Raw genomic sequence first — 26,714 nt, 5'->3', positions numbered from 1 at the left:
ATACTTATCATCAGATGACACTTGAAAAATCTTTATGATGATGAACTGGTCTTTTCTTCAAAGTGGTTTGGACTCAAGTGCCTAGAGGTTTTCATGATCACTGGTGGATAGGTCAAATATGTCCTATATGGGGGGTATCTTTGACTCCTTGCTTGTTGGCTAACCTATGATTTTTCTTGCAGCAAATCCAAAAATGGTCGGGACCATTGGAATCACTTGCAGAAGACTGGAGATTTCTGATATTTGTGTTTCTTTTTTCTTTTTCTTTTTCTTTTTCCTTATCATATTTGACTACGAAATCCGCATATCGTGAAGGACAAAATTTATGTATTAGGATTCACCCTACATTTTGACCACATGACTTGTTGATAGGGCATGTGTTGCATCTATACACTTAAGGACAGGCGGAACTTCGTGATGAAGTGTGCAGCAAATGCAATAATTGTTTCGTGTCAGTGCCTTCACCATTAAACTGTGCTTGTGACATGATACTATATACTTGCAAATTGAAAAGCATACCGATAATTAATTAGTTTTACATATGATATTGAAATGAGCGTACGGATCATCAATTGTCTTTAAGAGCAAAATGAGCGTTGAAGCTTATATGAGCGTTGGAGCTATACTCATCAATTGTCATTAATTCACAAAATAACGTTGGAGCATGTATGGTTGTTGGACGTTGGAGCTGTATGGACATTGAAATTTTAATAAATTTTGGTTTCATGGTAGTTAAAAGTGGTTGGAAGTGGTTGTTTTAAAACCAATAAAAAAATAGTATTTATTTGAAATAGAGAATATTTAGAGAGTTTGATATTTGATGTCTTTGAAAAGTGGATAGCTAAAATAACTGAAGTGCATTTTTTAGCCAAAATCTGACTAAACTTTGGTGAGTTCACTACAAGTGCTTAACCGTCCAACTCACTAGATAATAAAATCATAAATGTTAGCTGCTAACTAGCTGAAAAGATCAAAACAAAACCTTTACACTGGTGCACTCTACAATGCCTAGTTGAAGAATCACAATTCAATTAAGAAGAAAAAAGAACAAAAAAAAATCGGAACTCATGATTTTAAGCCGCCAAGTTTGCTATCCACTCAAATGTTCAAATGCTCTTCCCTAGGCAAGCTCTGAACAGTATCTGACCATCTTCCCGGTGAATGATCACTACTGTTGGATGACACTTGAACCTCTGCCCTTGCATCTCTGATCATCTTTAAAATCTCTCTCATTGTAGGCCGGTTCTCTGGTGCAAGTGAGACACAAGCCATTGCAATGTTCAAGAGAGCCTGAAGTTTCTCCTCAGATGTCTCATTACTGGAAGCGGGCTCATCCCCTGACTCTGTCTCTTCTTCACGGACTGACCGGACCCACCTAGGAATATCTGAACCATGTTCCTGAACAAGGTCCTGGAAGGGTGTTTTGCCAGTTAGAAGTTCCAAGAGAAGTACACCAAAGCTGTAGACATCTGCTTGTTGGGTAGATGGCACCCGAATGTCACGACATTCTGGCGCTCTATAGAAAAGAGAAGTAGCACTGGGTTCTTCAAATGAGTCAGGATCCCGGAATGAAGCAAGACCATAATCTGTAAGGCAGGACTCAAAGTCGGAACCTAACAAGACATTCGAGGATTTCAGGTTTCCATGGGTTAAGCCAGGGTTCTGGTGGATATAAAGTAGACCAGTTGCCAGGTCCTCAGCTATTTTAAGGCATGATGTCCAATGAAGAGGCTTTCCACCACCTGAAGCTCTTGTTCCTGTAACAGTAGTCACAAATGTTAATCTATGAAACAAGACCATTCTTAACCGTCTTATTGGCATTAAAGGAATCAACAGGATGTTCCATTTTTACATCCGTATCTAATTGAAGGCACTTCATTACATAAAATTCCCATTTTGCAACACCAGCAGTAATTAATTTGTTATCAAAAAATGATCCATGAATTCAATGTGAAACTGTGCGGGTTCCCCCTCAAGACAAAACATAACCCTTTTTATTGGTGCATTTTTCTCATGAAATAATGAAATCAGTTAGTTTTCTTCGCATCTCCTAGTCCTGCATATAGAGTCCCTCCTAAGATGCAGTAAGGATTTATTATTCTAATCCTTCCAGGACCTAAATATCTCATGATTAACATGTCAAACTTCCATGCAGGCATGAAACAGAAATCTAGTATCTTTCGAATCAACCATTCCAGAACTGGTACCTGGGGAAGGCATGACATGATCATGTGATAAGATAGTGCCAAAATAAATTCAAGGAAAACTTTCTGAACCCAACCTTAAATTGTTATTCAACCATGAGACGCTGCATCAGTAGTTTTCTGTTTGACCAGACATTCTCTGAACTTCACATTCCTGGCTTAGAGGAGTTTTCTTTCACTTCAACATTTTATGTAAGCTACAGAAATATCATTATGTTTCCTTAAAATATTTTTGTAAACATCATTGCCTTCTTGGAACTTTGGTTCTTTCAATCGATAAGTTAGAAAATAGGGTAAAAATGACACCAACTCTTGATATTTGGGGAATTGTTAGAGACTCACCTCCTACTTTAAAAAATGACACCTTGCCCTCTAAGGCTGCTATTTTTATTTTCAGTTTTTCTTCGTCATCTACCAATCTAGATAGATATAAGAGAAAGGATAGGTTTGAAGGTTCAAAGAGAGAAGAAAGGAGAGAAACTAGGGGTTGTTTAGGATATGTGAACAGTAAATCGTGTACAGTACCAGTTGAAAGGAGCGAGAAAATACTCTAGGCACTCATGATTCAATTAATCAAGTCAGAATCTCCTTTGAGTACATGAGCTGCATTGGAAACCTCTGAACAATTTTCTTTAGGTAGTGCAGGAAGTAGGCTTGGTCGTCTCTGCCAAGATGGTGAAACCATAACAAGAGCAATACTATGGGATCCATGATTCATTTCAAAGCCTTGAGGCTTGATGTTAGGGTCAAGGCCTTTAATATGTTCGAATCATCAAAAGAGACCAAGAAATCAGGGAAACAATTAAAGTAAATAGGTACCTCACAAAGAGTTGATTCCACAATTGCTAATGAGTACACACACACATATATACCTTAATGTAATATTATATATTCAACAACTTTATGCTGGATCAATATTTTGGCAAGTCTAATGTTGGATTATATCTAATCCTTGTTAGGATTGGTACCCCAAAACCAATTTAAATTTGATATTTTTTTAAATAAAATATCCTATTTAGAGATTCATGATATTTGAAATCCTTGATTTATATTATACGTGATTTAGTAGCATTGAGTGTAACTAATGCACAAAAGATCTAAATCACAAATTCCTTACAACTTGTAAATTTGAGTTCATAATATGTAATAAAATTTGTCATTTTATCTGCGAAGACTATAACATAGTAACTACTATATCATAGAATGACTTTTCTTGGTTAGTGAAGTTGAGACTTCTAATTAATATGTTGTTAAATATAGAATACATTGAATTGGACCGCCACAAAAATGTGTTCTACAATTTAATATTCCGATCCTTCCACTTGGATTGGAACAGAAAATGCTATTTGTGATAGGAGGAAAGAGAGGCAACCTAGCTTACAAAAGCCTTGCAACAACTATGCGGCTATTAGGGCAGACATCAACTTTCTCACCTCTGTGTGTGAATTGGTAATTGCACCTATCAAGCTACTGCTGCTTTTGAACAGGCAAAGACATTGACCCAAACTTCCTCATTTTGAAATTTAGGGCAAAGCAGAGATGAAAGAGGAGGTTATCAGCTCCGGAGGGACCATTGACCCTACTCCTCCTACGAGCTTTCAGGGCAATGGGATTTAGTTAACTAAATATAAGGTACTATGAAGCCTCTCTCTCTCTGAGAGTCTTTTCACCAGTCTTCTTCCCCGGCTAGCTCACTGGATATCGTCTTCTTTGGTCCTCTATATGGTTTCTATTACTTTCTTCTGGGTTTTCAACACGCCGCTCTGGTGATAGCCTTCACCATGGGCAGAATCTTTTGTGTTGAATCGAAGTCGTTCGAATTTATTTTAGACTCGGGGGATAAATCTTTATGTCTTAAGATTATAGAGCGGGGTATGGGCTCTATTCGATCGGATCGTTTGGGTCGAGAAGGCATCTTCTGGCTTTCGTCAATTGTGGAGGTGTTAAGGTTGGAAAACTGTAAGGGTTTTTTTACGGAAAATCAGAGATGCACAGAGTGTCATCCTCTGTCAGAGAAGCTACAATGTGCACGGGGCTTATTTGGCCATTAAGGAGTTCAATGGAGGCAGGAGGCGGGGTGTCATTTTGCTTCCTGAAGGCAAAGAGAAGTGGGATTGGTGTGGATTTGGGAAGGTGCTGCGTTTTTTTGCAGAATCCTTACCTCGCCATGAAACAGACTCCACCAGCGGTTTGTTCTTCTTCAGCATTCGTTCAAACAGACTCCTCCTGTGTAGGCAGGGCTTTCGTTCAGACAGCCTCGGCTGATAAAGCCCAGTCCATTCCAAAAAGTCTTGGTGGCGCTCTTGCTTCGTCAAGCTTGGCTACAACGTCAATGGTGGTTGGACAGAATAACAAGACAAAACCAGAATCAATCATGGCTAACGTGAGGACAAAACAACGTACAATTTTGGTAACGCACAAGAAGGACGTGGTTGTCTGTCCTATATTCCATTATGGTCCACATCATTTGGACTCTGAAGCATGCGCTGGCATAAAGACAAAAGAGGGAGACAAAGGGGAAGGGAGCAAAAACATTGGGGCGGTCATTTACCCTGCATGTAAGGTCCTCAAATCCAACAAGGGCAGGTGTCGTCCTAATGTGGGTAGAACGTTGAGGATTAATGTGCTTGGGCAGTGCGTGTGACACGTGAGCTAGAAGAGATCACGTAAAACCCAAGTGTGGAGAAAAAAGGCGCATGCTTCATTTGGTTAGTCTTCCCCCCATGTGTTGGGCTTGGAGCTTTGGACAAGTTGTCTTTGGATCTCACCCAAGACATTTCATTGTCCGAGTCCTCTCTCACCAGCAATCGGTGTGAAGATTTGGGCTTATCGTCTATATCTGGATCACAACAGAGCACTTCTCCCTTGGATCAGCTTCTGCTTAGTTCTCATGACTCTAGTCTCTTCGCCCAGAGCATCCAGAAATCCACTCGTGATTTTTGGACTGTGTTGGGTTGCTCATTGTCAATCCATAAGTTTGTGGGTTTGAACCCATTCCTGATCATGGGCACTTGGCCCTCTCTGATACTATAGGGCTACTTTCTCCTTTCGGATTTTTATGGGTCAAGGCCTTTATCAGTGAAGATGGCAATTTTGTCTTTGGAACCTCTCCAGAGAGCGTCAGGGAGCGCTCTGCCGGCAATGTCTTCCCTCTCGGGTGAGTTGTGGGCTGGTGGTGACACCCGCACCTGAGTTGCTGGAAGCTCCTTAGTGTATGTCAGTAAGCTATGTAGTGATTTCTCCGACATACAATGAGCTATCGATGTATTCTGCGCCAAAGCATTTGGATACTCTTCAAAGTGTGCTGATTAGCGCTTTGCCGGCATTTGCTCTTCCTTCTACAGTAAGCAGTGGGCTCATGTTGAAGCTTGCTTTTCATTCTATAGTGAGCAGTGCGTTTGCCAGCGTTATGGGATCGGATGATTCTCAGATTGCGATGATCATCGTAGAGATTGGGTCTTCTCACACATCAGAGATGAATCTCCAATATGGAGTGAACAACCTATGTACAAATCGGAAAACTTCTTGGGAGTTTCCTATGAAGATTTAGAGCAGGAGGTTCAAAGCCTTTTCCTTGAGATTGAATCTAGACGTAAGGAGCATCTCAAATCCACTTCGAAGAGATCTCTCACCAAATCTTTTGGGGGCAGTTCAAAAGGTATTAGGGAACTCAACAATCTGGCTCAGTGAATTATGATTCAGTGGTAAACATTCCAAATCCCATTCTCGTATGCATGGTAAGGCCTCTTCTCCAATGTGAATTTAAAAATTATTAGTTGGAATGTAAGAGGTATTAATGATGCAGGGAAAAGAGATAGCATCAGTAATCTTTTAAAAAGTTGGAAGCCAAATGTGGTTTGTCTACAAGAAACAAAGACGGAGAATATTTCCGTGGGTACTATTCGGAGCCTGTGGGGTGGACCCTTCACTGGGTGGGTAGTACTGCCAGCCTCTGGAACTTCTGGTGGTATTCTCCTGATGTGGGATAAACGTGTTGTGGAATGCTTAGAAGAGGCAGTAGGCTCGTTCTCGATTTCCTGCAAATTCAAATCAGTTTTGGATCAGTTTGTTTGGGCCTTCTCAGGGATCTACAGCCCTAATGATAATTTGGAGAGGCTTATCCTTTGGGAAGAATTATCTGGGGTTTTTCATTGGTGGGTTATTCTGCGGTGCTTTGGAGGTGACTTTAATGTTACCCAGTTTACGAATGAGCATGTTGGTGCTTCTCATTCAATGTCTGCTATAGGGGATTTATCGTAATTTATTTCTGAGTTAGGATTGCTAGATCTCCCTTTCACTGGAGGTTCCTTTACTTGGGCCAATAATCAAGTCCCTCCCTCTATGTCCAGAATCGACAAATATTTAGTTTCTTCTCTCAAGGAAGAACATTTTCTAGATCTGCTTCATCGTCAATTGCCTCACCCCGTGTCAGACCATTTCCCTCTTTTGCTTGATTGTGGAGGTTTGACCAAGGGTTTGGGGCTTTTTAAGTTTGAGAACATGTGGCCGAAAGCTTAAGGGTTTAAAGAGCTTGTTAAACAGTGGTGGGATTCTTATCATTATTATGGGACTCCCTGCTTTGTCCTTGATAGCAAACTAAAGCAATTGAATGCTGATTTGATCCATTGGAACAAAGAGGTATTTGGGAACGTAGAAGTACGGAACAAGGCCTTGATGGAAGAGATTCAAACTCTTGATGGTTTAGAAGAGGAAGAGAGTTGGTAGCAAATGAGAGAGCTAGGAAGGAAAAGGCTAAAATAGATTTGGTAGAAGTGACCCATCTGCAAGAAATCAGTTGGTGCCAGAAATCTTGGCCTATTTGCCTTAACAAAGGGGATCATAACACGGGTTTCTTTTATCATCTTGCTGATTCTCCTAGAAGAAACAATTTTATCCCTAGCATGTGCATCGATGGTAATATTACTTCCGAGAAAGAGTTGACTAAAGATTCTACCACTCAATACTTCTCGAATCTCCTCACCGAATCAACTCATTGGTGTCCCAAGTTAGATGGTTTAGGGTTCCCCTATTTAGACTCTCCAGAAGCGGTTTGGCTAGAGAGACCGTTTCAAGAGGAGGTTTTTCAAGCCTTGCAGAGTATGGAGGTAGACAAAGTGTCGGGTCCGGATGGTTTCACCATTGCTTTTTTCCATTCCTGTTGATCTATTGCGAAGGCTGATCTCATGAATTTCTTTCATAATTTTCATGAGCATGAGAAGTTTGAGAAAAGTCCTAACGCTACTTTCACTACTCTTAGTCCTAATCGCTTGGTCAATTGGAAATAAGGGACTTCAAACCTATCAGCTTGATAGGAAGCATATACAAGATCTTGGCAAAAGTTCTTACGAGAAGATTGCAGCCAATAGTGGGAGCTCTTATTTCTAACAGCCAGAATGCTTTCCTTGGGAGGCGTCAGATTCTAGACTTAGTTCTTATAGCCAATGAATGCCTCGATAGCAGATTGAGATCAAAATTCCTGGGGTTTTATGCAAACTTAATCTGGAAAAGGCTTTTGATCATTTTTTTTTGATAAGTAGAAAAAGGCTTTTGATCATGTTAATTAGGATTTCCTTTACTGTATTTTGAGGCGTATGGGGTTTGTCTCTAAATGAAGGAAGTGGATTTCTTTGATCTTGATCAATGGCAGCCCGCATGGCTTCTTCGGTATCTCTCGGGGGCTTCGCCAAGGAGACCCTCTCTCTCCTCTTCTCTTTGTCTTAGTCATGGATGCCTTCAGTAGGATGCTTTCTAGAGCAATGGATGGGGGCTTTCGTTCTGGCTTCCGAGTAGATAGTCTCAACAATTCCCCCTTGGAAATTTCACATCTGTTGTTTGCAAATAATACTCTTATTATATGTGATGCTGACGTGGATCAAATCAATAATTTGGATCACATTCTTCTGTGTTTCGAGGCCATTTCAGGCTTAAAGGTTGACCTTCAAAAATCTGAGTTTGTCACAGTGGAGGGGGTCCCGCACATTGAGGAGCTGGCTAATATTCTCGGTTGTAATATCTCCTCTTCCGTTGTGTTATTTGGGTCTTCCTTTGTGTGCTCCCTTCAAATCTAAAGCTATTTGGGATGGGGTGGTTGAGAAAATGGAAAAAAAGCTAGCGAGTTGGAAGAAGATTTATCTGTCTAAGGAATGGTGTCTCACTCTCATCAAGAGTACGCTTTCTAGTATTCCCACTTATCTTTTATCTCTCTTCCCTTTACCAGCTAGCATAACCAGAAGACTTAAGTGTTTTCAAAGGGACTTTCTGTGGGACAGCCGAGGCAATAAGTTACATTTGGTAACTAGAAGACTATTCCCCTATTGCAAGAGGAGGGTTGGGTTTCCAAAATCCTATTCTGTTTAACAAATCCTTGCTCGGTAAATGGCTTTGGAGATTTGGGAATGAATAAGATTATTTATGGAGGCAGGTGATTGTGTCGAAATACGGGATTTAGAGAGGGGGTGGTGCTCAGAGGAAGCACAAGGAAAAATTGTGAATCTTTTTCCAATTTTGTTTCCTATAAGGTCGGGGATGGTCATCGCATTCGCTTCTGACATGATATTGTTCTTTCCCTAAATTCTTCTCATTAGCTCGTAACAAGGAGGCTTTGGTGTCAGTTCACATGGTTCGCTCTAGTCCCCACACCCTTTGGTTAGCTTCATTCGAGATTTTCATGATTGGGAAATTGAATCTCTGGATTCTTTTCTTACTCTTTTATACTATGTAAACCTCCTCCTGTTTATAATGGATAGCATGGTGTGGAATCCTTCAAGCCGTCATGGTTTTGCAGTGAAGAGCTATTATACTATGTCACAATCAGATGAGCATAGTTCATTCCTTTGGAAAAGCATTTGGCAGGTGAAGGTCCCTCGCACTGCTTTCTTCTTATGGGCAACGGCTTCGGGTAGAATCCTAACAATAGACAATCTTAAAAGGCAGGGGTTCCAGTTGATTAACCAATGTTGCCTCTGTAAGAAGGATGAGGAAACTATTAATCATCTTCTCCTTCATTATGAGTATGCTGCTAACATCTAGCACTTAGTTCTTAACAGCTTTGGGGTCTCTTGGGTCTTGCCTGGTAACATTCTTCAGTTCCTCCATTGTTGGAAATTTCTTGGGCATGGACATCCTAGAGAAGCTATCTAGAAAGTTATTCCCACCCTTTTGATGTGGAGCATCTGGAGAGAAAGGAATCGTCGGCTCTTTGAGGATAGCGAGACCAATGTGCTTCTTCTTTAATCCTCCTTCTTGAGATCTCTTTTGAATTTGGCTATTGTTTATGTTCCTAACTTTCCCTCAGAGAATTTGATAGATCTGATTTGTTTTCTAGATTGTAGTAGTTGTTAGAGCTTTGGTTCTCTCGGATACTTTTCGTATATGAGAAACTTGCTTCTTTTAATAAAATTATTATTATTCATCAAAAAAAGCTATTGTTGCTTTCAAGGAGGAAAATATACTTTTGTTTTAAAGGGAGGAAATCATTATATACTAATTTCTTCTTGCTGAATGGACAGTACGAAACCACTGCTATCTTATGTAGTACTTCCTACCAAAAGGACGGAATCACCTATTGTAACTGCGGATTTACAAATTGACGAACGTCTTAAAACAGAATTCGAATACATTTCTCATATCTATTAGTTGTAAAGACTCGATCCTAAAAGAATAATGGACTTCAATACAAAATGTTGATCACTTTGATTTACCGATGAGTGAAATCATATATGATCAATACCTCGGTAATTTGGGTGGTTGTGTTGAGTATTGGTAGAACACTTATTATCGATAATGGCATCCGTAGTCTCCACAGGCCTGATCATTTAAGTCCAGGCCTGATAATTTTAGTAAAGCGGTTACTAACATTAAAACTATGCAGGAATCAATTCTTAGTTAAAAGTATTATAGATGGTCATGTGATTAAATTGAGGACTCAAGAATTAAAGATGTAGTTGGATAAGGTGACATTAAATTAAAGTACCTTATTCATCTATAATATTTCATGGAGAGGCTTATTTGCAAGCAATAGAATAAGAAGCTCTTTTGTCATTACATAAAACCTAAAGTGCAATTACAATTTTATGGTGATATAGATTTTTTTTTTTTTTTTTTAAAGGTAATTAAGCAAATATCATTAAAAAAACGTGAGGCGCCCCAAAGTACACAAGAAGTATACAAGGAATACCAAACCAAAAAAGCAGAAAGAAGAACCCAAAGAAAGAGAAAGACCAAGACACCAACAAAAGAAACCCTAAACCCGCAAAGAAGCCTTAACGTTGCAAAATACCCTGCCTATACCCCGGTAAGAACCATTGCCTCTAGCATCAAAGTTAATAGAACATTCCAAATTTTTAAGCACTCTCCTCCCCTTTAGAGTAGAAGCAAACCCACAACCTCACGATACTATCCCTCTTCAAGGACAATCAACAGATCCAGAAACCTTTTCTCATTACCCCTAATGGAGTTCCCCAGAGTGGGAACTAGCCCCTTCGCACATAGCACTACCTCGCAGTAGCCGTCATCCCCCACCTCTCCATTCTCTCTATCCCCAGTCCCATCCATATCACCCCTCTTCGAAGCTTCACTCACCTCAGAGACAAAACGAGGGGAACCATCCATCGGCAGGGGGCCAATGAAAAACACTCGAGAGCTGAGAAGGATGGAGACGGAAAATAGAAGACAAACCTGGAAAAACTGGGAGAACACCAGCCTATGCGGGAACAAAGAGAGAGCTCCGACTCAGACATCGTTGAGACTAAAGGCAAACCAATTGTCTCCTCCGTCGAACAAAGCCCAAAAGACCCATCAAAAACAAAACCTGAAGGCAAGCTCAGGTCAAAGGAGAGAGGCAAGACAGGAGGAGCATTGATCACCGAAAACCACTCACCCACAAGAAGGCTAACATCCCTCTTCGAACCCTCTCTTGGCCTTGGACTTACGATGATAGTACTTCATGGGCTTAGGTAGGTTCTAGGAGCCGATGAACTGCTGGGGACGATCTTCGGTGATGGCTGAGTCAACATCATCGACACCGGTCCCCAAGACTAGACCAGCCTCCAATGAAATTTGGGATGCAAGCTTGACAGTCTCCCACAAAAGCCCATCTTGACGGGTCTCTTCAAACGCGTTCGCCGGAAGCAGGGCCACCTTCGGGAAAGCTGCCGGGACTAGAACCACCTCCAGCAAGGTGACCCCGATCTTGGGAGACTTGGGCTGGGACTTGAGCTAGATCTTGGATTTGCGCTTGGAAGCCCAACGCCACTATTACGGACCTATGTTAGGAGGCCCAAACACGTGCAGCAACATGATGAAACCCTAGCTGCAGCATCCCCTAACCCTAATCCAAGTGGCGGCTGATGTATTTTAGGAAAGAAGTAAGGGACAAGTCTGTGCTTGTGGAGCACGACTTGTGGGAGGGAAATTCCTATGAATAAGGAATTATGTATTCCAATAATTAAGGGATTGGTAGCAGGATTTTTAGGGAGAGAAATAAGGGAAGAATTCCTAGAATTAAGGCAATAGCCAAAACAGCATTGATATTGTATTCTATAAGTAGTGATTCTGAATAAGAAGAATACATGCTGAAATTTATCAAAAACACACAACTCTTGTAGTTGAAATTGGGAGGCAGAGGTACCTCAAATACCTCATTATCCATTCACCATCTTTCACCTTCCACCATAGGTAAACTCAGGAAAGCAAATCCTGCTGTTTTACCCATCCACAAACTAGTTACACGATCACAAACCCAGGCCCATAACAGCCACCCACCCTTATGACACCCAACAAGCTTGGGCTTTTGAGAAAGTCCAAGCCTAAAGCCCTTCAAACCTTCCAGAAGAACCCCCAAAGCCTAGTCAATCTCTGCCTTTAGCCTCAGAAGCTGACTTTTCCACACCCCTTGGAGAGAAATCATCATCTCCTTCCAAATGTTTGCATCTCCATCAAAGCACGCAACATTGTCTCGGGCAGCGGAATGCTACTGGGCGTTAGAAGGGTCTTTGCCCAGCAGATTACCAACGAAATCCTTTGTCTTGTCACCCTTTGCAACTCGATGGTACTTATCCAACTGATCCAGAGTTTGCTTCTCCAAATCATAGCAATTCACTGCCGATCGCACCTCCATCAGAACTGAAGCAGGACCTCGCATAGGAAGAGAAAAGTCGACCCTTTGACCCAAATTCCCGTTCGCAACAGGAAGCTTATTGTCCGAAGAGCTTATCGCCAAGCTAACCACCTCCGAATACGACGGAGCAACACCAACCTTCAATGATCGTTCCCCACCAAGGTGAACTGCATCCACACCCAGCCTCAACCCAAGTTTTTTCCCCCATCGATGAGGGGACACCAATCGGCTGACCCAACATCTAGGCGTAAGAGCCCACTGTGGAATCGAAGAAAACCTTTACCTTGCTCAATTCAACGCCAAAGCGACTCTAACCCCTCCCTTCACTCCCCTTAGGGACCCAAAATGAGAACTCTCCGTCCACCCTCGGTGTACACCGCCACCTCCAGAAATCGGCCAAATCTATTTCAACCTCGCTTAGCGGTAGTCACTCTTAAACACTCCCTGAAGCTCTTAATGAAGTCCTTAGAACCTGAGAATCGAACCAACTCCCCCACTGTACAAAGCAACCACCCAGAACACAGCGAACCCAAAAACTCAATATGAGAAAGACCCTTGCTCCTTTCCTCCAACCAAAGGACCCAGGCCCCTACCCTCATTGAAAGATCAAACTTTTTAGCCTCCACACCAAAGCGACTTAAAAAGGCATCTCCAGCCATCCACCTTACTCTCTCAGAAGAAAGAGCTCACCAAAAACTACATCCCAAAGCTCACTCGACGGGCCAAAGCTATAACCTAGAGTGACGCACCTCCACGCTCCAATGCTAGAGAGAAAAAACAAAGACACCAAAAATATGAAGGGAAGTCTGAGAGATAGGAGGAAGAGAAGGATGAAGATGGCGATCCTAGGCTAGAAGATAATGATACGCGCCACCTCTAGCGGAGGGAAGAAGAGAGAACAAAAAAAAAAAATAGTTTTTTTTATATAGATTAATATTTATAGGACATGAGTTATGGGATAACCAAAATCTCCAATCGTATTGGAGCTAAGTATTATGTCTCCTTTAGATCCCTTTCCTAACTCTATAAATACTCCATCATGAGATGGCCAACCATAGGGGTTTTTTTGTAAGACAAAAATCAGTTTTTTTCTACTTTCACTCGTTAGAAAGAGAGAAAGAAAGATGACCCACTCTCTCTCTCTAGGTCATGCAACATATAAAGAATAGGGAAGAAGATCAAAAGGTTTTTGAGCGTTCTTTGCAAAAGTTATGATCAACGTATCATTCCTCTCTAAAGAAAATGTTGGTTTCTATCATCATTTATTTTGTGCTTTGATTCTTGAAGAAAATGAGTAAGCAAGTCATGGGAAAATTCCACGGCAAAATTTTGATTTTCTATCTTGTTTTCGAAAGTCAAAACCAACAATTCGAAGTTCATGTGTCTAATAGTTTTTGGAAGCATAAAAAAGTCAAAAATTTCGAATCTTTTCAGTTGAGATTGTTCTCAATCTTCAATTATCTTGACATCCAAGAGCTCAAGATGCAAGTCCTCGACCGACACAATACGAAGGACATATCTAATGGTGGAAATCTTCTGTGTAGTCTATACCTACTTCCTGCTGAAAGCCCTTCACCACCAACCTGCCCTTGCTTCCATCAGCTTCAGGGATGGAACTAGGGGGGCCGGTAGGAGCCATGGCCCCCCCTCAGTTCCAAAAAAGAAAGAAAAAATTAGGTAACAAAAGAAATAAGATAAAATAAAAAAATAAAAAATTTAGCCTACTAGCCCCTACAAACAAATTTTTTTGGCCCCTGGCCGTTGCCCATAAGAGCTTCTGGCTCCGCCCCTGAATTTCAACTTCTTCCTTCTGTCAATATGCCCCTTTATTGTGCAAACCTGATTTTCCTTCGGGTAACTGAACTAGCTCCCATGTCTGGTTTAAAGTGAGACATCCCATCTCATCTTCGATAGCATTCTCCCACTCTTCCTTGGCCTCATCTTGCGTTGCTTCTTAAAAGCATTTTGACTCACCATTGTCAATCAACAGTAGATAGTGCAAGGACGGAGAATACGATTGTGTGGAACTAGTGACTAGTAGATCTCCTCAAAGTAGGAGTCTTCTTCAGGTCTTCTTGAGAAGTTTTATGTGTGTTATCATCCAGAGGCTTCACGACATCCATACTAGATATCTCAAATTCTACAAAATCAGGTTCTTTTACCATCTCATTTTCTCGTACCTGTCTATCTTTGTACATGATAGACTCATTAAACACCACATCCATACTCCTAACTGTTTTTTGTTTCTCCATATCCCACATTCTATACCCATAGCTATCAGTGCCATAGCCAATAAACACACTTCTGAGATTTAGGATCAAGGTTGTTCCTATCCTTGGCCTTTGACGTAAACATAGGCTATACAACCAAAGACCCTCAGATAAGAGAGATTTACCTCCTTTCCTGTCCATGCTTCTTCAGGCAATCCACCTTTCAATGAAACTGATAGTCCTATGTTGATCAAATACACTGTTGGATTTACTGCATCCAGCCAGAATTGCTTTGGTAGCCCAGCATGTATCTTCATGCTCCTTGCGCGGTCTAGGATCATCTTGTTCATCCACTCTTCAACTCCATTCTGTCTTGGCATCCCTGGGGCTGTCTTCAGTCTCCTAATCCCATATGCAGCACAATAAGCCTCAAACTCATTGTCACAATACTCACCGCCAGTATCTAACTTAAGACACCTCAACCTCTAACCCGTCTCATTTTCAGCTAGGGCTTTTCCAATTCTTGAAAAGACCAAATACATCAAATTTGTGCTTCAAAAAATACACCCATAGTCTTCTAGTGGCATCATCAATGAACATCACAAAAAAGTGAGATCCATCTGTAGAAGATACCTGCCATGGTCCTCATATATTTGAATAGACCAATTCCAACTTTGGAGTCCTCTTTGCCTTGCTTACTCTATTTTTCGAAGACACAATCTTCACATAAGTCCAAATCCAGCGATTTCACCCCTGGCAGATTCCCTTTGATATCATAATCTTCATCCCTTTCATTCATGTGACCAGGTCTGCGGTGCCAAGTACCTGTTTCAACCTTTGATTATGCAACTGTAATGGCACCGTGAACCCTTGAGGACACGTATAAAGTGCTCTACTATTTTGCCCGAGCCAACACCATGACTCATCTGTTCATCTTCCACAAATTACTGGTGAAAGATGTCACAATCCCAAAGCCAGACAACTGACCACCTAAGATTAGATTCCTTGTTAAAATGGGCACATGTCTAACATCCAACTTCAGCATCGTTCCGTTCGCCTGGGTAATTTGAACATCAAGATTTTCGATGATACTGCAGGCCTGATCATCAGCTGAACTTTTCCAAAATTGCCCTGCACATAGTTGTGTAGAACCTCCTTGCGTGAGGTAGAATGGAACAAAGCTCCTAAGTCTACAATCCAAGATTCACCGCGAAAATCTAGCAATTGAATCAAGGCATCATTATCCTCTTCATCAGTGAAATTGATTGTATCCTTGCCCCTTGGTTTTTCCCAGCCTATTGCTTCTTTGAACTCTACAGTATTTCTTGAAGTGCTCTTTTTGACCGCAATTCCAACAACTCGCATCCTTTTCCTGATGAGAATTAGATCGACCCTTTTTCAACTTTGAGTGACCACGGTTCTTGTTGTTCCCTTTGTTCGATTTCTTGCCTCTCCTTAGTTTTCAATGCCGAACTGGATGTAGAAGCTTCCCCTAAATTCTTCCTCTGAACCTCCTCTCCAAGAATAAATCTATAAACATCCTCTGAATTTAATTTTGCAAATCCGGAGGAGTTGCTAACTGCCACGACCAAGCCATTCCAGCTGTCTAGCAAACTTGATAGAGGTACTAGTGCTCTTATCTCATCCTTGAACACAATCCCAATGGATTCCAACTAATTTCTGATTGTGTTGAAATCATTTAAGGTGTTCAGCCACAAAAGTCTCATTTATCATCTTCAAATTGAACAGCTGCTTCATCAAATAAACCTTGTTTGACAGAGAACATTCTCATAAATCTTTTCGAGAGCCACTAACAATCCCCCCACCGCCTCCTCCTTGGAGATGTTTGAAACAATTTTTTTTTTTTAAGAGTAAGAAACCAATCTCATTAAAAAAGCGTAAGGCGCCCCTTAGTACACTGGGAGTATACAAGGAAACACCTAATTAGAAAGAGAAAAGCGAGCGAGAAAATCAGTAAAAGTAAAAGACAAAAGGTAGACATAAGCCATAGTCCAAAAGGCAAAGTAAGGTAGAACGAGGATAGAATCTCTTCCAAGGTACTTTCCAAATCCTCAACGCTCCTATTGTTTCTTCCCTACATAAGCACCAAAAGAGGCAAATATGCGCCATTTTCCAAACCGCAGCGCTCCTTGGCCTTCTAGAGGACCACCAACAAGCAGGCAAGTCGACAACCCGTTTGGGCATAACCCAAAACATCCCGAAACAACTGAAGAGAGAACTCCACAAAGCAAAAGCCACGTCACAGTGGAGAAGAAGATGATCCACGGACTCCCTAGTCTTCTTGCACATATAGCATCTGTTTATCATGACAACATGCCGCATCCTAAGGTTGTCCAAGGTAAGGATCTTGCTAAGAGCCGCAGACCACACAAAAAAGGCAGTCCTTGAGGGAGCTTGAGTGCGCCAAACGCTTCTCCAGCGAAAGCGACTATTTCCAGTGCAAGCTAAGGAGTAAAAGAAGGACTTGATCTTGAACAAACCTTTTTTAGATGAGACCCACCACAACTTGTCTTCGCTGCTTCTGCTCACTTTGACTGAGTGCAACGCCTGGAAGAAAGAAACAAAATCATCCACCTCCCAATCGAGAGCCTCCCTAATGAAGCTCACATTCCACTAGTTGGAATCGCCCAAGAACTCCAAATTATCCGCAATAGAGGCGTCTTTTACACGGGCAATACCAAATAACGCTGGAAAAGATACTTTAAGAGCCGTGTCTCTACACCACAAATCATGCCAAAAACTTTTTTTCAATAAGTAAGAAAAACTTTATTAAAAAAGCAAAAAGCGCCCCTAAGTACATAGGAAGTATACACAGGAACAACCTACCTAGCCCACAAAAGAGAACCCACAAGGACCTATGCACACACTGCCCCAAAAAACCCAAAATCCAGAAGATACTCCCATAAAAGCCAAACTACAGAAGAGGTCCCCACCCAAAATACATGAAAAAACCCCCAAAATCCTAAACCCGAAATACAAGCAAACCCAAAATACAGAGGGAAAAACCCAAGAACAACCCTCAAAAGATCCCAAGCAAAAACCAAAAGCCCAAGGAACGACCCACAAACCAACCCAAGCATACAACTCTACAACATAAGGTTCTTTCCTTTCCTACTCCTAGCGTAAGGCTTAGCGTCGCCATAGTTGATAGAGCTATGCAAATTCAGAAGCTCCCTCTTGCCTTTGGACTTTTGGCGCGATATCATCTTGACATGCCAAAAACTGATCTTGGAACCAATCCCCACAACCAATCTATTGAATCTTGAGAAAGAATCCCAACATTTTCTGATGTTCTTCCACACCCCCACCCTAAACGCACATGTCGGCTCGAGAGAGCACCACCCTCCCCATAGGCTGCCGTATTTAAAATCCACCATGACTCTCCACCGCGCATCTCTCTTAGACCCAAAACGTCATAGCCATTTGTCTAGCAGGGCACGATTGAACGCCCTCAAATTTCTGATCCCTAGCCCTCCCTCCCTCAAAGATCAGAGAGCAGACCTTGTCCTAGCTAACCAAGCGATATTTAAATTCATCGCCTATCCTACCCCATAAAAAGTATCTTTGAGCTTCTCAATGCGATTGGCCACACGAGTAGGAATGGGAAAGAGAGACAAGTACGTAGGAAGGTTGGAAAGAGTACTCTTGATAAAGGTAACCCTGGCACCCTTGGACAAATACAACATTTTCCAACTGGCCAAGAGATGCTCCATCTTAACCACAATACCATCCCATATAGACTTAACCTTGTAACACACCCCGAGTGGCATACCAAGGTACTTATGGGGCAGAGAGGAAGTCCCGCAGCCCAAGATGACAGCCAACTCAACAACATTATCCACGTTGCCAACAGGAACCAAGAGGGATTTGGCCAGAGACAGCTTCGAAACATAATAAGAGAACACGTAGGTAGCGAAGGTGGCTAGAGTTAGCCTCACAAAAGACCAAGGTATCATCCGCAAACAACAAGTGTAAGATGTTAACCATGGGCAGCCTAGAACCCACAGAAAAGCCTGAGAGACGACCACTGTCAAGAGTAATAGATAACATTTTGCTCAAAGCCTCCATGACGACTACAAACAAAAGGGGAGATAGAGGATCGCCCTGTCTCAGCCCTCTAGAACTATTGAAGAAGCCAAACGGAGAACCATTAACCAAAACAGAGAAGCGCACCGAAGAAATGCAGTGTGATATCCAAGAGACACATTTTCTACAAAATTGGATATTTTCAACATGTACAATAAGAACTTCCAGTTGATGTGATCAAAAGCCTTCGTAATATCCAGCTTGCAAAGCACCCCAGGAATATCAAACTTGATACGGCTATCCAAACATTCGCTGACTATGAGGACCGAGTCCAAAATATGTCTACCTCTAAGAAACATTCACTAGCTATTAACAAGGACTTTAGCAATGATCTTATAAACACCACTCACGAGGCTAATAAGCCGAAAGTCCGCGAGATCAATCGCCCCAAGAGTCTTGGGAATTAAGGCAATGAAAGAGGCATTAAGGCTTTTCACAAATTTGCTATGAGCATGAAAATCAGAAAAGCCCCCCATGATATCAAATTTGATCACATCCTAGCAGTCTTGGAAAAAGCCATGGGGAAGCCATCGGGACCTGGAGCCTTATCTCGATTCATAGCTTTCACCACCTCTAAGACCTCCCTTTCCTTAAAAGGAAGCTCCAACCTAGAGGCCTCCTCCGTAGCTAAAGAGTTGAAAGCAAGGCCATCCAACCTAGGCCTCTAGTTGTATTGCTCTGAAAATAAGGGCTGATAAAATTGAACAATATGTTCTCTGATGGCCGGTTGATCTGAAGAAACTGAGCCGTTAACTGACAAAGATTCGCGTCGTTCCAAGGGCTTTAAGGTCATGTATCACCCAGTCCTCTTTCGACATTTCTTCTTTCTTCTAGAGGAAGATACAAGTCCTTCTAGTACAAATAGTCTTCATTCTGCATCTTTCGGAAACCGAAGTTCGATCCATTGAACTTGTCAATCTTTGATTTCCCATTTTTGCTACTACCGCTCCCACTCAAATTTATTTGCTTTGATACCAATTGTTGGGGTTGTCGCGAAACGAAACGGAAGAAAATAATTAAGAACTAAGAACAAACGCACCATAGAACACAAGAATTTATATGATTCACCCAAACTTTGGGATTCTTCTACAAAGTTGCTGCAATTTTCACTATATAGAGAAAAGAATACAAGTTATAGTCTCAACGAGGTGTTAAGAATATGATGATTTTATGTGGGCCACCCTATTTACCTATTACTAGGGCTACACACCCGCAAGTCAAATATCGAAATTTCCTTTTCCATAAAACTGACATAACCTTGTTTGAGCTTAAGTGTCTGTTACACGCAAAGGTTGAGCAAGGTTTATGTCTACCTCTCACTCAAGCAACCATCGAGCGGAATTTTTGTTTGCTGCTCGCTCAAACGTTGGTAGAATGAGGGTCGAGAGAACTCTTTGTTTCGAGCTGAAACTCTTATCTGTCCATCCAAACAAGTAACAGATTGAGCGTGGTTGCACGAAGGCTGTTGTGCTAACATAACAAACAAGCAAGGAATTGAGCTGCCAACACACGAAAGCCATTGCGCTAATAAACAAGCAACAGAGCGAAAGCCATTGCCCATTAGCGCATTTGTTTTCTTGTTGCAGTAGCTTGATTGCTCTATTCGACCAGGTAAAGAAACAGCCCACAGAATGAAGATCAAATAACCCAGAAGAAATACAGCAATCATCACAGCCCCCCATCCAGGAAAGATGTTCATACCTCTTGCAAATTACACACAGATCAGACTCTAAAAACCCATCATAGAATCCTCGTAACAAAGTTCAGTGAATGCTAGCATAACACAAAATGTGGAAATGAGTTGAGATCTGATTAATTTAAGCATTTATTCCTATTAAATATTTTTTTAATTTAGTTAGTGTTAGAACAGATTCCGATATAGTAGTTGCTGAAATGGAAGGGCTTATCTCCACTTACCTGCAAAACAACAAGCTGCGTCAGGGGGGGACCCGACAATCCCGCTCCAATGCTTTTTGTAATCACAGCGAGCCAGTCAGTCTTACCTGGGTGAGTGTGGGGTATTTATAGATAGTTACACTGAGAGTAATCTTGATGAGTCCCATGGTAGGCCGAATCTTAAAGATCCTTTGCAAGTTCCAGATGAGTCAATCACAAGGTCAAGAGCGAAGAAGATCAAGGAAGTAATACAAGGATTGATGCAATCCACTTGGGCCGAGTTTGCAAATTTATCGAGCAAGACCCCAACATTCAAGATAGGCTTGAAAGAAGAAGAATCAACTTTAATCCATGTGATACAAACGACAGATGGAAGCGACATAGCCTAGCACTTTAGTGCAAGCTCTTTATTTCACTAAGTATAGGCGTGTGGGCCTATTTTTATGTTTCTATGGTTATAGGCTTTTGGGCCTATTTATTTCATTAAATGAACTTATTTTATTAGTCATAGAAGTGTAGTTTAGGATGTTTTGGGCTTGAAGATGTTCAGCCCATGTCTTTTAATTAATGTAGGCCTTAGTAGGTTTAGGATTTCATGGAGAGGTTTTAAAAAGACTTGTAGCCGTATTTGCTAGAGAAGTTGAATGTGAATGAAGTTTTTGTTCTTCATAGAAAACTTTTCAATTTTCTCTACTTGTTCTTGATTGAACTAAGAACTTATCAAAGGCAAACCCTTTGTGGCGTTCTAACCAAATCTAGGTTCTTGAAACAAGATTTCAACGAGTCTAGATCTTCTTGACTTGATTCTTGACTTTCTTGGGTAGGTTTCAATTTGATTTTGGGTTCAAGGGAGTTCGATCCTACGGGTTCACATCAAATTTGGTGGCTTTACCAGGCCACGTGTTTAGTCCGGAGCGTTTTCCTACCATTTAGATCATGGGATCGTCGTATACATGTCATGATCGTTGTGAAGTCGGCCTTCAACCGCTCATATCATGGATCACGATATATGCCTCACAATGATCGTGGGGTCGGTCTTTGACCGGCCTTAGATCGTGGGGCACTTTCCGCAATAGTTGCTTCTGTGTAGATCGTGGGGTCGGCCTTCATGGCTACCGTAGGGGCAGTTCTTAATCAACCACTGGAAGCATGCACAATCGGTATTTGATCGATTGTAGACAAGGCGATCTCGGTAAATACAAAAAGGACATAAATGGCCTTTTTGTTGACGAGCTTGATCGTCATCATCATGACGATCCGTTGTTGGGCTTTGTTGGATCGGAGCTTTGGCCCATTCGGCAAAGTTGGTATTATGTCCCAACAGTAAGAAATTTGAATAAGTCAGATAAGTACTGAAATTACAGTAGATCGCGTCCAATTAACGGGTTTGCCCGTCCGAATCTTATCCTCAAGAATTACACAATATTGACTGAGAAGTGAAGTAGGAATTTTTTTCTGGACTTTGCAGAGTGAGTGGGACAACAGTAGAGTGTAGAGAGGTCAAATTAAATGAGTTGTCAATTGTCGAGAAATTTTTTAAAAAATAAAAATAAAAAAATTGAGTCGTCCATCACTGAGTATAGATTAAACAATTGACAAGGAAAGGAACATATACTGCATGTATTCACCTAAATCCCAACAACGGTGATTGATTGATGCCTAATAAAAGCTTTAACATGGGGCCCATACGACCAAACAGAGTCGACTTTTCGGATACTTTCGAAAGATTCGTTATGGTATTCAAATAAATAATAATCGTGTGATTAATCACGCGGGACGCAACGCTTCCCTTCCCTCTTCAAAAATAAAAAATAGGCAAACACAAAATAATTAAAAGAAAACACCGCCATTGAGTGCAGGGCGATGGGCAGTAGCCAATTAAAAAGATCAACGGAAGCGACCAGCCCACACGTGTGACGGACCGACCTTTTTACCAGTTTTTCACGTGGGTAACCTCTATGTTCGCCGTTTAAAAGGCAAAACAAATTGAGAAGTGTTCCTTCTTTCCCTACAGGTCCTGCCTGGGCAGGAGTGCCATGAATGAGCGCGCGTCCCACGCGCTTCAAAAGGATTGGGAGATGAGATGTATGTATGTATGCATTTCTTTTTGTCTACGTAAGCAACGACAGTGAATAGATTCGAATGTACTTGTTACACAATTTAATTACATAAGTCTTATCCAATTTAAAATATATTGATAAGATTTATATATGTGGTTCCATCATGCATTGGATCCGACCAATATATCATGGGTTAAAATAAAAATTGTGTAATTGGAATGTGCAAAAATATTTTTCCTAAAAGATTATGATGCAAATTGCAGAGTGCGGAACAAGACATACCGTGAATGAGAGAGAAGAGACTCCCATTGGGGAAGTAATCGTAGACGAGTAGGCGCTCCTCCTTGGCCTGGAAATAGGCCCTGAGCGAGACCAGGTTAGGGTGGGTGAGGGTCCCAAGAACCTGCATGTGTCTCCTGAACTCCTCCAGCGTCGGGTACCTTGCGTCCTTGAGCCTCTTCACCGTCACTATATACCCGGACTCCATTACCGCCTTGTAGGTACTTCCCATGCTACCCCTCCCCAGCGTCTCCGCCGACGCCTTCAACAAATCCTCCAGCCCATAGCCCATTTGCTGATCCCCTGCTCCGCACAACACCAAGCTCCCTAGTCCCTCGCCTTCCCATGAAAACCCCCCTGGTTTCCCTGCGTTATTACTTCCCCTGCCACCACTCCCTCCTGCCCCGTCCTCTCCTGTCTCCACTCCCACTACTCCCTTGTTCCTCGACACGTCCTCCTTCGGCCTCCGGCGCTTCCTGCAACACATCCATAACAACACCACACACACCAACAGCGCCGCAGACCCTCCCACGCTCCCTGCAATTATCTTCGTCAATTTCGCGCGGTTCGATGAGGACGACGACTTGGACCGCGGATAACTGTGAGGACTCATTGCGGGTGGAAACCCAAACCCCACCCCGGGGCTTCCACAGGGACTATCTATCTGTTCCCCGCAAAGATCCACATTCCCTGAAAACGACGACGCATTGAACCGGACCAGAGTCGGGGTCAGCGGGATCTCCCCGGACAGCTGGTTATTGGACACATTGAAGAATCGGAGACTGTTTTGGTTGAGAGGAGGGACTGTGCCTGTCAGTCTGTTTTCCTGCAAATGGAGCACGTACAGTCGCCTAAGTCTGAGAAGAGAGACCGGAATCTGGCCTGAGATCTGATTCCCGGAGAGGTCGACGACTTTCAGGCGGTGGAGGCTGGAGATGGAGGCGGGAAAGTCGCCGGAGAAGTTGTTGTCGTTGAGGAAGAGGGATTTGAGATTGAGGAGGCCGGAGAGGTCGGGGATTTGGGCGGAGAGGGAGTTCCCCTTAAAACTGAGGACGCGGAGTTGGTCGAGCTGGTTGAGGGCCTTGTGATCCAAAACTCCGGTGAAGTTGAGGTACTCCAACACCAGCTTTGTAACCCTCCCGTTCATGCACTCTTTCACCCCTTTCCAGTTGCACACGCGGGCGCTGGGCTTCCATGGCAGCGAGTTTGAGACGTCGATGCCTGATTTTAGCGTCAAGAGTGCTTCGGCGTCCCCCGATCTCACGGGACAGGGAAGAGAGAGCAGTGCGGAGAGAAACAGCAGCAGCAACGACAACAAGTGCCTTGAAACGGGGGGCTCCATGAGGACAACACCTTTCTCTAGAGTAAGCAATCAATGCAAGAAATCTTTTCGCCTGAGATTGTTTGATTTAGTGTCCAGAGAGAGCGACATTGATTGGAGCACCTCCAGAGGAAAAGCTCGAATCTTTCAAGTTCATATACAGATTCTTCAATTCAATCCCCTTTTCCTGGCACTTTTTTATTTTCACTCGAGCACTTTCCAAACCCCGCACGGTACAAATCTGCTCCCACCATCAATCACATCCAGTCCAAAGACAAAAACAAGGCGCCAACGAGTCATTTTCAACCCGCTTTTTCTCTTTTCTTTTATTCCCGACCCGATCTATATGCGGCGCCGGCGAAGTAAAGAAAACAGCAGCACTGCAGTAAAAGTGAAGGAAGCTCAACTCTGCCCACGACCAGCTTGGATGGAAGTGTCGCATTTAAGGTGAAAGGTCCACTGGTGAGAGCTTTGTGAAGTCACCCAATGGAGTGGAGTGGGCATCGTTTCTCGGGCACTATGCTCGCCAAGCTCACCGACATTTACAGCGTATCCTTCACGTGAACTCATCTCAGTACTTGCGGACGAGATTTATAACCATTCTTTTCTCCTCTCTATGATTTCTATATTCTTTAACTGCAGCCATTATTAAACCCCCTAATGCTTTTAGGGGTGGGGGGGGGGGGGGGAAAGCAAGCAAACAAAACTCTTACTCCTTACTTTAACTGTCTTGCTTCTTGGGTTGCTCAAACCTTTGTTTACGCACCTTCAAAGGCAATGCCGCACGGGATCCGCACTGGCTCAGAAATCGCCCAACGTTGAGAAGAAAAGCAATTCTGAACTTTTTACCCCCAATGCATGAAATTAGAGTAGACCCAGATGAGATGTTGGATTTCGAACAAAGACCACAGTTTTTCTTGGGAGTAAAATAAGAAACTTCCGGGTGAGAGAGAGAGAGAAAGAAAGAACCTATAATGAAATTCAAAGATTAAACAGTGGTGTTAGATGGATCTGTACTCAGCATTGTATAGCCTGCGTGTCCTAATAATGTAAGAGAGAGAGAGAGAGAGAGAGAGAGAGAGAGCGCAGAAAAGAACGTGCACATCTCACTTTCGCTCAGATGAAATCGGTGAACTAATTCAAGGCGAAAGGGAGCAGTAATAAATGGGTCCTTCCCAGTGAGAGCCAGAAGAAACCATCCTGACACGTGTCCCCTTTGCAAGGTACTTATACGTGGCGGAAAAAGTGGTGCCATCCCCATCCCTATCCCCATGTAGTGTGTGAGCTCATCACGTTAATATTAACTCAAGAGCGAGGATCAAATTCATGCCAGCTGTCTTACCAAATTTTTGAGTTACGTTCTGGGCCACCAATATCCTCCGTCTCCGTATACATTCATCGCGGTCGCCAACCACAATGCCGTGAATATAGTTAATATTTCTGAATTCCAGTCATTTAAATTGCTAAAATCTTTTCAGTTAATTGCTAAAAATTGTGGTCTTGCTGATTGAGAAAATAATCGAAGAATCATGTAATAAAGAGAAGAAAATATTAGCTCCATTGTTAAAATCTAACGACAGTATAGTCTAAGATCAAAACAAGTAAAACTTTCGACTAGTGCTAAGTTTAAAGTCTTTAACGAGACTGTACGACACTCATGCCATGTGCTGGATATATCAATGTAAGGCTTTACTCTGTGTCCGTTAACCTTAAATGTTTGATTGTCTGTTTTGCCCTTGAGGTTGTCTTAAGGGTCTGTTCAATCTCTGGATCGTATGATGGTTAAGTTCTGTGATCGGTGATCCTACATAAACAACAAAAAATCGGATTCTGCAGTTGACAATTGTTGCAATGCTGATGTCTGTAATGGCGCTCGATTGCCCTACTACAAAATAAAAACAAAATTTCGCAAAAAAACTCAGAAAACATATAAGAATAATTTATTTATTTATTAGATGAATATAAATACAAATAACTAGAATAAAATAAAAAACTCTAAAAACACAATTTAACACAATCCCCTGCAATAGCGCCAAAAACTTGTGCAAATATTCACCTAAATAATAAGCGAATAAATATATGTTTTACTCGCAAGTGCACAAGATCAAAACGATAGTATAAAAAGCAAGTACAAGATCATTCGTACAAGGACTGGTAAATTGTGTTTTAAGAGAATTTTCTAAGATAGATATTTTGAATATAATTGCAATGGAATAAAGTAAACAACATAATTGAAAACAATAAATAAAAGGGTATGACTCTGATATTCATCACTAATCATACTCTTTTTAGGAAACGATATGCACAATGCTACAAACCATATTGCAATGCTTAATGTTTGCCAGCCTCAAAGGCATGGGTGTATACTCCTAAAGCTATTGATCTAGCTAGGTAACAAGTTAGGCATGGGTGTAATACTCTAACTCTTTTCTTTCTCGAAAGATTTAACATGGGTGTATACTAAGTTGTTCTTCAAGAAACCATAAAACTATGAAAATCGGCAAACACACTTAGGTTGGA

General features: G+C 42.0%; 1 protein-coding gene across 1 annotated transcript; it reads right to left on the bottom strand.

The window, feature by feature from the left end:
* Nucleotides 1-866: 866 nt before the first annotated feature.
* Nucleotides 867-25,331, bottom strand: LOC133878263 (inactive leucine-rich repeat receptor-like serine/threonine-protein kinase At1g60630). Its single transcript, XM_062316799.1, has 2 exons — nucleotides 22,877-25,331; nucleotides 867-1,757 (listed from the first exon to the last, which is right to left on the bottom strand). The coding sequence occupies exons 1-2, from the start codon at nucleotides 24,213-24,215 to the stop codon at nucleotides 1,099-1,101; spliced, it is 1,998 nt and encodes a 665-aa protein (XP_062172783.1). The 5' UTR covers nucleotides 24,216-25,331; the 3' UTR covers nucleotides 867-1,098.
* Between the last annotated feature and the right edge of the window lie 1,383 nt (nucleotides 25,332-26,714).

Source organism: Alnus glutinosa, chromosome 1, assembly GCF_958979055.1.
Source record: "Alnus glutinosa chromosome 1, dhAlnGlut1.1, whole genome shotgun sequence".
Lineage (NCBI taxonomy): Eukaryota > Viridiplantae > Streptophyta > Magnoliopsida > Fagales > Betulaceae > Alnus > Alnus glutinosa.
The sequence above is the reverse complement of the archived record's forward strand: the minus strand, read 5'-3'. Positions and strand labels throughout refer to the sequence as shown.